Below are 11,926 nucleotides of genomic sequence, written 5' to 3'. Positions count from 1 at the left end.
TGGCCAGGTGACCTACCTGGCTGGTTGCAGACCTCCTGCTGTGATTTAAATAGTCAAAATGTGACGATGAAACGTTAAATGTCGTCGTGAGCTGTTCACCAGAAAGGGTTAGCGCTCGCAACCTGAAGAAGTTAAGTTGTATCTTCCAAACTATGATGAGAGTTACAGTAATGTTTTTATTTCCGGCTTTCACGTTACCGCAGCGACCGCTTTCACCTTTATTTATAATATGTTCAATTCAACCCTGAAAATACAAGGGTATTTTTTTTAGGTACCAATTTGAGAACCGTTTACCGTTTGAAAAGTACCGACAAGGCACCGGCGTGGGATAAAACCGAACGATACCCAACCCTAGTCCTGGATGCGTACTTACGGACAGCGGCGGCGTCCGCAGGCTGTTGGAGCTCAACACCTGAACACTGCAAGCGAGCGCACCTGGGACGGGTGGCCGGCACGGGCCTCGACTGGGCTGAGGGCCGCGGGTGCCGGTATATAGAGGGAGGACCCCACCCCGCCCCGACACGGAACAACAAGGAACGGCGGGACAAAGAGTCGCAGGAGATTGTTGACGGAACGGCTCGACCTCCAAATCAGGGGTGGACAAAGCCAGTCCTCTAGGGCCCGAGTCCTGCAGGTTTTGGGCGTTTCCCTTCTCCGACACACCTGATTCATATGATCAGCAAGCTCCGCGTAAGCCTGATCCCCATCCTGTTGATTGGAATCAGCCGTGCAGGAGGAGGGAAAGCTCTCAAATGTGCCAGACTCCGGCCCTCCGGCACCGGAACGGCCCAACTTCAGTCTGCCCACCTGAGTGAAGATGAGGGTCTCGCAGGCGGGCCGGTCCAGACCGAGGACAAAGCAGATGGACTGAAAGAGCTGCTGGATGCTGGTCCGAAAGTCTTCCTCCTCCATCCCGCAGGTGGCGCGAGAGTAAAGACTCCGAGACTGAAGGATGAACTTGAAGAGAAACTCCAGCGCCTGTCGGGTCAGTCAACGAGAGACGCCGCAATCGGCATCCGTCAATAGATGCCTTCGGGTTGCGGCGGTCGTTGCGGACCCACGTGCGGGGAGGGAAGCGGAAAGGGGGGGGGGGGGGCGAGTGAAGTCAAAAAGGGATTTGAATTCAACAAACACCAGCGAGGAAGCAAACGAGGCACAAACAAAAACGACAGCAAACTCCAAGAAGGCGCGAGGTGGACCCACGGGGCCAAAAACTGCGGCAGCAAGACAGAAGCAAACAACAACGGGAGACAGACGGGAGACCAGCCAGAGACCACACACACACACACACACAAGTGGCCGAGGGCACTGATTGGTTGACACACGAGGAAGGCCGTGATCGAAACAAACAACAAAAGTAAGCAAAATGCAAGCCAAAGCATGAACGGACGCCAGCAAGTCCCAAAAGGTTTTCGTTCAAATGAAGGTGGAAAGTTTTGACATCTCACCCGCATTACGTCCTGGATGTGATCGTGGCGAACCGCCTCCACCGAACGCTCCATGGACCACCTGAGGCATCGGATCAGCTCCCTGACGCACAAGTCAAGCGGGTCAGCAACAGGCGCGCGCGCACGCACGCACGCACGCACGCACGCACGCACGAACTCACTTGTAGGCCAAAGCGCCGGCAAAGTGCTTGTGAATGTACGTGTCCATGACGGCTCGGAAATGGAAATATTTGCCGTCCCGCAGCAAATTGATGACGAAAACCTGAAGAGCAATTTGGCCGATTAGTCCTGTAAGTGACGCCAACAATTCCGCGATTGTTGCTGGCCGACGACTCTTCATCAAAATCACAACACGTTGTTTTTCCGCTCTATGCTAATGAGTCGCCGTCATCTTCGCCAATTTCCAAATCAACATCTCAGACTGAAGACAACAAACGTGCGTGCAAATCTTCTTTTCCTTCATTTGACAAGCGCGTTTGTGTTTGGAATCTTACCAGAGACTGAAAGACCGCAGGGCCAAATTTGTCCGGGTCCTCGTCCAGGATGGAAAACAACGTGTCCAGGATGTCTTGAAGGAACTGAAACAAGTCCACAGTCGGCACGTCACCTCAATTCAGGTCGTCGTCCGTCGTCCGTCGTCCGTCGTCCGTCGTCCGTCGTCGTCCGTCGTCCGTCGTCGTCCGTCGTCCGTCGTCCGTCGGTCGTCCGTCGGTCGTCGTCGTCCGTCGTCGGTCGTCGTCCGTCGTCCGTCGTCCGTCGTCGTCCGTCGGTCGTCCGTCGGTCGTCCGTCGTCCGTCGTCCGTCGTCCGTCGTCCGTCGTCCGTCGTGGTCGTCGTCCGTCGTCCGTCGTCCGTCGTCCGTCGTCCGTCGTGGTCGTCGTCCGTCGTCCGTCGTCGTGGTCGTCGTCCGTCGTCCGTCGTCGTGGTCGTGGTCGTGGTCGTGGTCGTGGTCGTGGTCGTGGTCCGTCGTCCGTCGTCGGTCGTCGGTCGTCGGTCGTCGGTCGTCGGTCGTCGGTCGTCGGTCGTCGGTCGTCGGTCGTCGGTCGTCGGTCGTCCGTCGTCCGTCGTCCGTCGTCCGTCGTCCGTCGTCCGTCGTCCGTCGTCGTCCGTCGGTCGTCCGTCGGTCGTCCGTCGGTCGTCCGTCGTCGGTCGTCGGTCGTCGGTCGTCGGTCGTCCGTCGTCGGTCGTCGGTCGTCCGTCGTCCGTCGTCCGTCGTCCGTCGTCCGTCGTCCGTCGTCCGTCGTCCGTCGTCCGTCGTCCGTCGTCCGTCGCCGTCGTCGTCGTCATCGTCATCATCATCATCATCATCATCGTCCTCATCATCGTCATCGTCATCCCTAGCGTGCTTTGAAATCTACATAACTTGAGCAAATCCATTCCGGTCAAGAGTGACTTGCCAGAGGTTCTGCACCTTTCTCAGAATATAAAACCAAACTTGACAAACCTTGGCATCGCGTGACAAAAGAGCAGGCGGAGCTCACCTTGACGATTTCCTCTCCGCTGACGTGTCGCAGACGGCCGAGGATGTCGCCCACTCGCTCGGGATGAGTTTTCCATTTGAGCAGAGCCAGCAGGTCCACTTCGCGGACGGAGGGACGGAGGGACGGAGGGACGGAGGGACGGACGGAGAGACATTTGACCTTTGTGACGCGCAGGCAGACCGCAGAGGTCAAGCGGAATTTTCGGATACCGTTCTGGGTGAGCTTGGTGGACGAAAGCTGGCTGGAGATCCAGAACGCTTCCCTGGGGCTGCGCTGGAAGGCGGCGCCGGGACCGGCCGGGCTCAAGTGGTCTTTGCGGCAGGGCAGGCCCAGATAGAGGGCGGGGCTACGCAGGCCGCTGCTCTCGTCGCACTGAGGGCACAACGGCGCCGCCGGGTCACGGAGCAGACGCCGGTCGTAAACAAAAGGCTTACCTTGTAAACGACGAGCTCGTGGCTCTGATCGGACAGCGTGGTCCCGTCGTCCCGCATCAGCGGCGTGAAGGAAAAAGCGAAGAGTTTCTTGTCTCCTCTGTCCTTGGCTGCAGCAAGCGGAGAGAAGACAAGCTCACAACGGCCGCACGGTCGGCGCGCGCCGGCAGCGTTCCCGCAAGATCCTCACTGGAGCAATGTCGGAACTCGAAGCGCAGATGGCAGCCCCGGAATCTGTCCACGGGGACGGGAATCTTGATGGCCTCGCTCCACCGGGGGCTGTTGTTGTGGTACAGCACCAAGGAGCGATGCTCCGTGGCGTCGGGCTCGCCGCAAGCCGCGCTGATGCAATCCTGCGCCGCCAAGTCCACATGATTACAAGTCTTCGCATGTCTCCAAAAGCGCTCTATAAATCGGACGCATTATTATTACGGCGCTGCCGCGAGTCATCGCCGACGATGCTGATAAAGGAGCGGCCATTTTGCCCTCCGGGCCCACCCAGACGTCTCGCGCTGCCGCGTAAGACCTTCCTTCAGGGATCGACATCCCCGTGATGGAAACTTTGGCTGTGTCCGAACGTCCACCCTAAACTCATTGACCTCATTGACCTCAGCGTCCCGCACGAGAGAGGGGGACCCGTTACAGGTCGCGGTGCCCTCATTCGGGCGGTCAGCTCATTACTTTGTCCTCGTCGCATATCACGTGACCAGCGCGCATAAACGTCAGACTATTTATTGCGAATGAAAACGCCTTTTGATTCCTTTGTTGAACGTATTTTCAACGACAACCCATCCATTATTTCCGTTGTAACTCGTGAAGGTATCGTTTGGATTCTCGCATCACTTTCTTTGTTCCTACTCGCAATGCATTGTGGGCTGTATCAAGCGTTTGCGCGCTCATCGATGTTCACGACTTTTCATTGTGACTCCTTTTGGGTGCGTACGTGATTTTCTTTCGGACATTAGGACAACCCTCCAAAATGGCGGCAGGCCTTCGTCGGGGGCACATTTGGACGCAACCTTTAACGGTGTTTGCAAGACGAGACCAATTATCTTCCAAATGCGAGTTTGGCTTTGGCGCCTTCCCGCAGCACTCCTCGCCACGCCACCCTCGCCACCCTCGCCACCCTCGCCATCTTTGTTTTCCCGGGTTCTGACCACAACGCCTGCTCATGAGCACCGTGACTGAGTGTTGATTGCAATCGTGACCCAACAGGAGAAGTTTGACTTTTTTGGGTTTGATGTGAGGAAAGCAACTCATGATCATCAGCTGCTTGGTGATCTTACGGCGGCGGTCGAACCTGTACTTGTTCTCCGTCAGCGTCCAGAACATAAACGGCCACTTCGATGTTCTTCTGAACGCTTTTTCCTCCTCTCTCGAAGTCTCCTCGCTCCAGCGTCAAGTACAAGTCGTGACGCACGTCGCCTGCAAAGACAAAGCAGCTGCTTTGTTCTCGCGGCGCTTCCTGCCGCCACGGCGGGAAAAAAAGCGCGGCTCACCTGGCACGATGACGTCAGGGAAGCCCAGCTTGCGCGTCACCGTCGCGCTTGACAGACTTTTGTTTTCACGCCGGAGCTCCTCCGCGTCGCCGCGCAACAGCTGCAATGAGATGAGCAGACCTGCCCAGGACAGGCGCCGTCCGGCCGCGGGTCAGCACCGGATGGACCGAGACGCAAAGTCGCGAGCGCGCACGCCAAACAAGACCGGCACGCGCCGGCGCAAGACTGTTCCCATAGGCGACCTTCCGTGCACGTCAAATCGCGGGGCAAACGCTTAGACGGGGAAGGCTTGAGTGGGACGAGGCAGCGGCGGGTTCCAAAAAAAAAAGAATTGGCTTTGATCAAAGAAAAACAAGGAGGCAAAACAAGGTACTGGTTGGGAACAAAACAACAAAGTCCAAATAGGCAAGACGTAGGGGACACAAAACCCGGCAGCATGTCAGGAGGAAACAACAATTGCGACAACAGACAGGAAACTGTATACGCACTAATCACAAAACCAGACACACTTGGGCAAGACAAAAGTGGCCGAGGGCACTGATTGGTTGACTCGAGGATGACAACAAGACCAAACGAAACAAACATCAACACTTGACGTCTGCCGGGGTTTGCTCGCTTTAACACACGCACACACTTGAGAGATAACAGCCCCCCCAAAACGGGGCCCGCCTCACAGACTCCTCAGGAGACACGGTCCGACGTGCACGTGGACTGCTCGTGAAAAGCGCAGCGCTCCCACCGCTGCCGTCCTCCTTCACGCGTCGACCGGCGACTTCGACAAGTTCCTCTCAAGTCACATCAAATCATCTCAACATTCACAGACGATCTTCGTACCGGCGTTGTTGGCGGCCGCGGAGTATTTGGTGCTGGACTTGCGCATGATGTTCTCGTGGATCTGGTACCATTCGCTCTCGTTGTTGCACCTGAAGGTTCAACGTTCACGACAACTCAGGTCTGCTCCTAGTGTGCGCGTGTGCGCGTGTGTGCGCGCGCGAGAAGCAGAGCGAAACTCACGTGTACACTTTGAGCGCAAAGTCTTTGTCCACTTTGAGTTCGGAGATGGTTTGCAGGACGTCACTCATGGCGAGAACTGCGCAGCCGTAAGGGCGACGGTACCGAACGTGCGCTGGACCTTTTTTGTGGTCGTTCAGCAACATTCTCCCTGCCGCAAGCACAGCGCGTGCGTGTGTTTGACCTCCTGTGACAAAGTCCCAAATGTTCTTACCTGTGCGAATCACCTGTGAGACGATGTATAGATCTCTCTTCATATCTTTGTTGCTCAAGTCCTACAAAAACACACAAGCACGCGCACGCACGTTGTGACAAGGCAAGCGCGTGATCAGGATGCTGCCAGCAGGGGGCAGTGCTGCCAGCAGGGGGCAGTGCTGCAACCCAACGTACCGTGAAAAGAGCGCACGGCTTGTCCACCTTCTCGGAATTCTTGGGCCCTCCGTTTTTGTTGAGTCTCACCAGAAACTTTTCACTGAAAGACAAGCAGGACGCCGAGCTTCACTCTCGTCCGTCCGTCCGTCCGACCGACCGACCGACCGACCCCCCAAAAACCAACCTGATGCTTTTTCCCTCCCGCAAGTCGTAGAGCCAGAAGAAGACGTCGCTGTCCTCGCCGATGTGGTTGGAAGTGAAAGTCTTCAGGTTGAGCAGTAAGTGGTGCGCTACCGGACCTCGACACGGGAGGGTCCCGCCGTGCTCCTCTTGAGGCTTGGAGATGGTCTGCGGGTTCGAGAGAGCATGACGTCAATCGTTTTTGGAGCGCTTGTCAATTCTGCATAAAGCTCAAGTGCCATCCATCCATTTTCTTAAGCACTTGTCCTGACAAGGGTGGCGGGTTGCTGGAGCCTATCCCAGCTGGCTTCGGGCAGTAGGCGGGGTACGCCCTCAACGGGTTGCCAGCCAATCGCAGGGCAGCATAAAGCTCAAGTGGATCCAACCAAGGCAACTTTTGCCATCAGTGTTTACGGCTTCTTGCTTCGTTTTGTTGATGTTTGGCTCCGCGTTTCATTTCTGGCCAATGGCGCCATTTTTTCTTTGGTCCTGCAGGTGGCGTGCTTGCTGGCGGGAAGTGGAGCACGACGGCGCACCTGGATGCTCCCGGTCAAGACCTCAGCGCCCGCACCCGGACGAAGCTTGATGATGAAGATGAGGAAGATGAGGAAGGAGATGTTCTGGAGCGCACGCCGGGTCGACGGCCTTCCCGCTTTGGACGCGTTGCGCGTTTGCCATCTTGTTGCTCGCCTTTTTCTTTTTGGCCTCTTCGGTGCTCACGCGCTTTTGTCCTTTCAGGTTTGTTTTTCTCACCCTAACGTTTTCATGACTTTTTTTGTGATTGATGCGAACCCGTTCTCTTTTGCTATGTCGTTGTGAGGATGTTGTGGCGCGAAGCTGGAAGTCTACTTTGGAATCTGTTAACGAAGGTGCGACCAACCTGCGAGTGGTGCCGAATGTTGCCTCTGCTGCTGACATGCTGACAAACGAGAATGAAAGCGGCCGTGAATAGCAAAACAAAGTTTTGAACTGGCCGGCGCCGCTTCAAACTCACCATCTTGTAAAGATCCGAGACGCTGACCTGATCTTCATCCACCATCTCAAAGTCTTTTCGTGGCACCAAGTCCAAACCCAAATGCCTGACGCACACGCACACGCACACGCACACGCACAGGTGAGAAACATGCATGATGGGGTGTGTGCGCGTTTGCGTGCGTCCTCACTCGTTTCCCCAGTCCAGTCTGGCGGTCACGTGTCTTTTGATGTCTCGTTTGTGTTGCTCGGGCAGCTGCGCCGCCGCCGTCGGCGCCGTCGTCGCCGCCGCCGCCGCCAGCTGCCTCCTGAGTTCCATCAGCTCGGACATGACGTGAGCCACTTGCAAGAAGAGGTCCACCTTGTGTCTCTGGTGGGGACATTCGCTCAAATTTCATTTCCTAACACACAAAACTGAGTGACACGCGCGTGTTGGGGGGGGGGCGGTCAGAGGGGCCCAGTTTCAAACACGCAACCATCTAAATTGTTGGACTGCATTTATCGATGGTGTAAGGGAATGAAGCGGGTCACGAGGTGTCAAGTCGGCCGCGATACGATGGAAGACAAACCCATGACGTTTTTGTAGCCACCCTTAAAACTGCCACTGGGGTCAACTTGGGACATTTTGCAAAACCACAAGCTCCTCCCTCCCTCACCACGTAGAGTTGCTTCCACAGGGACGCCCATTCGCGAAGCGTTGACGTCACTTCGGTCACGACCGCGTCTTCAACGGGCGCCGCTGTCGCCTCGCCGGGTCTGAAAAAACACACTTGGATTCGTTGATTTATCGACAGCCGTCAATTGTGTTGCATGCGAGTGGCAAGCGAACGAACAAACAAACAAACAAACAAACAAGGCTTGCCATCAACTTGTTTGTTTTTCCACTTGCACACAAAAGTTAAACGCCGATGTGTCACGTGGACGTCACGTGACGTCGCAGGTCGTGATGTCGCCTTTTTCCAAGATGTGCAAAAGAAGCAAAGGGGCTTTTTTTTTTCCTCTTCCTGCTTCCTGCTCGCACTTGCAACTAAGTTGCACTTTTTTGACGGCAGTAGCAGCACGACGGCGCAAGCGGTGACGTGGCACGACTCGATTTGGTTGCCGTGGCGATCTCACCCTTGCTTGGCGACGGCGCATTTCTTCACGTGGATGTAGCTGCACGGGAAAATCCCCTGCAGGGAGAGAAATGGAACGATCCAAGGAAGCCGAGTGACGCGGCGGGAATACGAGCGAGGGCGGGCCTCGCGTCCTTACTTTGACATTTGACCTCCTGCTGGAGAATCCGCGGAACCATCCTGTGAGGAAAGGCGAGAAAGGGCGTTCGTTTTTGCAACGCGACCGACGGCGGGAGATGAAAATCCTGCTGGATGCTTACCTTGGCATTTCTCCAGGATGTGAACGCATTCGCCAAGCTCCAACGTCAGCGTGTGCGGGGCGCCGCTCCGGAAGCTGAAGATGGCTGCGCACAAAACGCAAGGCGGTTTGACCAACAGCCAGCGCGTGCGTGCGCGCGTGCGTGCGTATGCGCGTGCGTATGCGACACGGAGGGCTCATCTCATTCATGTCACGTTTCGGTTCTCATTCATGTCACGTTTCGGTTCTGTGGGTTTTTGTTTGATTTGGGGTGTTCATGTTCCTTTTTGACTGCGCGTCCAGTCATGGTGACCAGTCTAGTCACGACCTGGCACCGCTGCCCGGGACGGCGCTCAACTCGGCCGTTGGCCGGCTGGCTTCCATCAGCTCGCTGTCATCTTTTGGCCTCCTTTCACTTTGTCCGCTTTGTCCGCTTTGTCCGCTTTGTCAGCGCAGCGCGATGGACAAGCGGTTTGCTTTGTCTGCCTCGCACTTGCCAAGGCGCAAAATGAAATCTGGTTCCGCTCTCCCTTTTGGCGCCGGCCAACGTGTTCGCTTGCAAATTTCAACCTTTTTGCTTTTTTGATCCCGCATTACAAACACGCTGCAGGCTTTGTTTTGGACTCTGAGACGCGGTTGTCCAGCAGAGGCTCTGAGATGCGTGATGATGACGATGACGATGACGATGACGATGACGATTGGGAGGAGGGGAGGGGAGGGGGGTGGGGGTGATGACGTGTTTTGTCTTTTCCATTTGGGTCAGAGAGAGATGTTGCAAGAAAAAAGCAGTTCTGTCTGCAGCCACTTCATTGGGGGGGGGGGGGGGGGTTACATGTAACACACACACACTGTGGGCTGTTGAAGATGCGTGATCCCATAACAACAACAACTAAAAGGAAGCAGAGTGTGATCACGTGTGTGCGTGCGTGCACAGAATATTTGGAGTGTAAGGATGAGTTTCAATTTTTGGACAAAAGCGAGATGAAAGCCGACGAAGACGCAAAATGGATTTGACTTTACATGTTTGGTGTCAAAGCAACAACAACAACAAACCTTCCTGCTCACAAGCTGTTCAGAAGGGAGGAAAAGCCAGCAAGCGAGAGCTTCAGGCGACTGTTCAAAAAATTTAATCACATCAACTTACTGACCTGGATAAGTGTGCGCGTGTGCGTGTGCACGCGAGTGTCCGCGTGCTCGCTTGCAGCAAGCGCTCAAGTCCTTCTTTCATCGAGAACAAAATGAAGATGTTGCTGTCGACATTCCGTCAAATCATTTTTTGACTTTGGACAAGCCGCGACGCGCACGCGCACGCGCCCACGCCCAGTGATGGACGGATGCCGTGCACGCACACGCGCGTGCAAACAAGCATACACACGATCAATGTGTGTTCAAGTGGCTTAGCCCAGTGCTCTACTTTCAGGGCGTCTGACCATCTGGACACGCACACACGCGCGCGCGCGCGCACACACACACACACAAGCAGTGATGTTGCAGACAAACAAGTTGCAAATAGAAATCAACGTAAACGCTGGTCACAAGTCAGCAAGGGATCATTCATATATGTCATTAAATATTACTTCACTTAATTAAGAGTAAAATGATAATAAACAACAACAAAATAAAGTATGGTGAGTTGGCGGCCATTTTGTTGTCCATGACATCACAAGCCAAGCGGACATTTCCACATGAAATATTGATATCAAAAACATTCGGCTTGAAATATTCATGTTGTTCATAGAACATGCAAGTGAAATATTGATGATCCCAAAAATGTGAAAACTTGAAAGTATATAATGACTGCGACGGAACAAGACACCCCACGCTGACCTCCGACCTCACAACTGAACACACTTTTGTTTCTGAGAATCGGATGTGCCGATCGGGAGGGAGACGGTTGCCATGGAGACGGACGGCGGAAGTCCAAAGGCCCGCGGAACGTCCTGCTGCATTCAACGCACGCACGCCGAACTTTTGTTTACTCGCTGGCCGATTGTTGCCTTCATTCAATTTCTTTACGGATTCAGTCCAATTGAAAACTTTCCCAAGCCTTCATGCAGGCAATCTAACCTCATTTGCATGCACCCCCGCGGGCGATCGCGCACGCGCGTTGGGGGCCTTGAAAAGCTTCTTTTCTTCGTGCTCCTCCATGACTCTCTCTCGGCTCTCGCTGCTTTGATGGGCAGAAAAACGGTCCGTCAACGTGAGCGCGGGTCATCAATTGGACCTGAGGCTGTCAATCGCAACACGTAAATAAATGACGTCAACAACACCGCCGCTGACGTCAAACATCAACCACGGCAATGAGGAAGACGGACGCGTGGCTGATTTGACCACTTGACGTGCCCTCCGATTTCACTCACGCAACTCGTGAGCTCGTTTGATTTACGGGTTCGCGTCTTGCTTTGGGAATTTGCTTTGGGAATTGGGCTTCAACTTCCCCAGTGGATTATTTGTCAGACTGCACGTTGTTCGCTTTGCCATTGAACTAACTTTTTGGTGCGTGACGTACTCACCCACTCCGAGCTTCTCGTCCTCAGTCAGCGTCCACATGACGTCACAGAGCTCACGCAGTCACCGTTTCCTTCTGGGAAGCAGAAAACGTCACCTGATGGCGTCACGCAAAAAGTCAAAGAAAACGATGAACGGTAATTAAGACACATCCAATCATCATCATCCTCTTCAAGCTGCCGTCTTCCTCTTCATCAACACGCAGTCAGATGGGCGACGTGAACGCGCGCGTGCTTTTAAGCGGATCATCGGTGGCGGGCCTCTGCGCATGCGCGCAGCACGCGCCAGCGTCGGACACTGAAATCCAAACAAAAGGACGAAAGCTCACTTTGGTGCCTTCTCGCGTCCATTTCGTGTCCAGCTGACGAAGAGTTCGCTCGCACGTGCATGTGACAAAGGATTCCATCTTTGGGAGGATGCGGGACGCGTCACCAAAACAGACCACCAGAGGTCGACACCGTCCTCTAAACTTAAGAACGACGTGTTCAATGGATCGGAATAAACAGTTGCATCAATGTCCTTAACAAATGCAGGCTGGCTTGAACGTGAAGAGGATGACGTAAGACGCGCGAAGTATTTCAGATTGTAAAATCTTTTAACTGCCTCTGGAAAAAGGAAGTCAAGCGCGTAATGGGCCTCGTCCCTCGGGATGAGCGCAAGATGGATGCATAC

At 54.7% G+C, this 11,926-nt stretch overlaps 1 protein-coding gene across 12 annotated transcripts in view; it reads right to left on the bottom strand.

Moving 5' to 3' along the window:
- Nucleotides 1-11,649, bottom strand: part of LOC147169038 (dedicator of cytokinesis protein 3-like) — a 28,178-nt gene extending 16,529 nt beyond the window's left edge. For 2 of the 12 annotated variants that reach the window (XM_086085211.1, XM_086085209.1), the window contains exons 1-23: nucleotides 11,260-11,649; nucleotides 8,769-8,852; nucleotides 8,648-8,688; nucleotides 8,510-8,565; nucleotides 8,050-8,149; nucleotides 7,585-7,763; nucleotides 7,416-7,500; nucleotides 7,302-7,340; nucleotides 6,426-6,589; nucleotides 6,260-6,341; nucleotides 6,084-6,144; nucleotides 5,873-6,020; nucleotides 5,693-5,781; nucleotides 4,859-4,978; nucleotides 4,660-4,784; nucleotides 3,550-3,712; nucleotides 3,363-3,469; nucleotides 3,138-3,300; nucleotides 2,929-3,026; nucleotides 1,943-2,026; nucleotides 1,610-1,710; nucleotides 1,449-1,530; nucleotides 808-978 (exon numbers count right to left, since the gene is read on the bottom strand). In XM_086085211.1, coding sequence (XP_085941337.1) covers nucleotides 808-978; nucleotides 1,449-1,530; nucleotides 1,610-1,710; nucleotides 1,943-2,026; nucleotides 2,929-3,026; nucleotides 3,138-3,300; nucleotides 3,363-3,469; nucleotides 3,550-3,712; nucleotides 4,660-4,784; nucleotides 4,859-4,978; nucleotides 5,693-5,781; nucleotides 5,873-6,020; nucleotides 6,084-6,144; nucleotides 6,260-6,341; nucleotides 6,426-6,589; nucleotides 7,302-7,340; nucleotides 7,416-7,500; nucleotides 7,585-7,763; nucleotides 8,050-8,149; nucleotides 8,510-8,565; nucleotides 8,648-8,688; nucleotides 8,769-8,852; nucleotides 11,260-11,296 — 2,379 coding nt within the window. In that variant the 5' untranslated portion in view covers nucleotides 11,297-11,649. Of the gene's footprint in view, nucleotides 1-373; nucleotides 470-807; nucleotides 979-1,448; nucleotides 1,531-1,609; nucleotides 1,711-1,942; nucleotides 2,027-2,928; nucleotides 3,027-3,137; nucleotides 3,301-3,362; nucleotides 3,470-3,549; nucleotides 3,713-4,659; nucleotides 4,785-4,858; nucleotides 4,979-5,692; nucleotides 5,782-5,872; nucleotides 6,021-6,083; nucleotides 6,145-6,259; nucleotides 6,342-6,425; nucleotides 6,590-7,301; nucleotides 7,341-7,415; nucleotides 7,501-7,584; nucleotides 7,764-8,049; nucleotides 8,150-8,509; nucleotides 8,566-8,647; nucleotides 8,689-8,768; nucleotides 8,853-11,259 lie in introns of all 12 variants that reach the window. The other 10 variants (XM_086085204.1, XM_086085201.1, XM_086085200.1 and 7 more) reach the window with 7 other exon arrangements.
- Nucleotides 11,650-11,926: the final 277 nt, after the last annotated feature.

This window comes from Leptonotus elevatus, chromosome 9 (genome assembly GCF_054856555.1).
Source record: "Leptonotus elevatus isolate MCC_2025b chromosome 9, RoL_Lele_1.0, whole genome shotgun sequence".
NCBI classification, from domain to species: domain Eukaryota; kingdom Metazoa; phylum Chordata; class Actinopteri; order Syngnathiformes; family Syngnathidae; genus Leptonotus; species Leptonotus elevatus.
The sequence above is the reverse complement of the archived record's forward strand: the minus strand, read 5'-3'. Positions and strand labels throughout refer to the sequence as shown.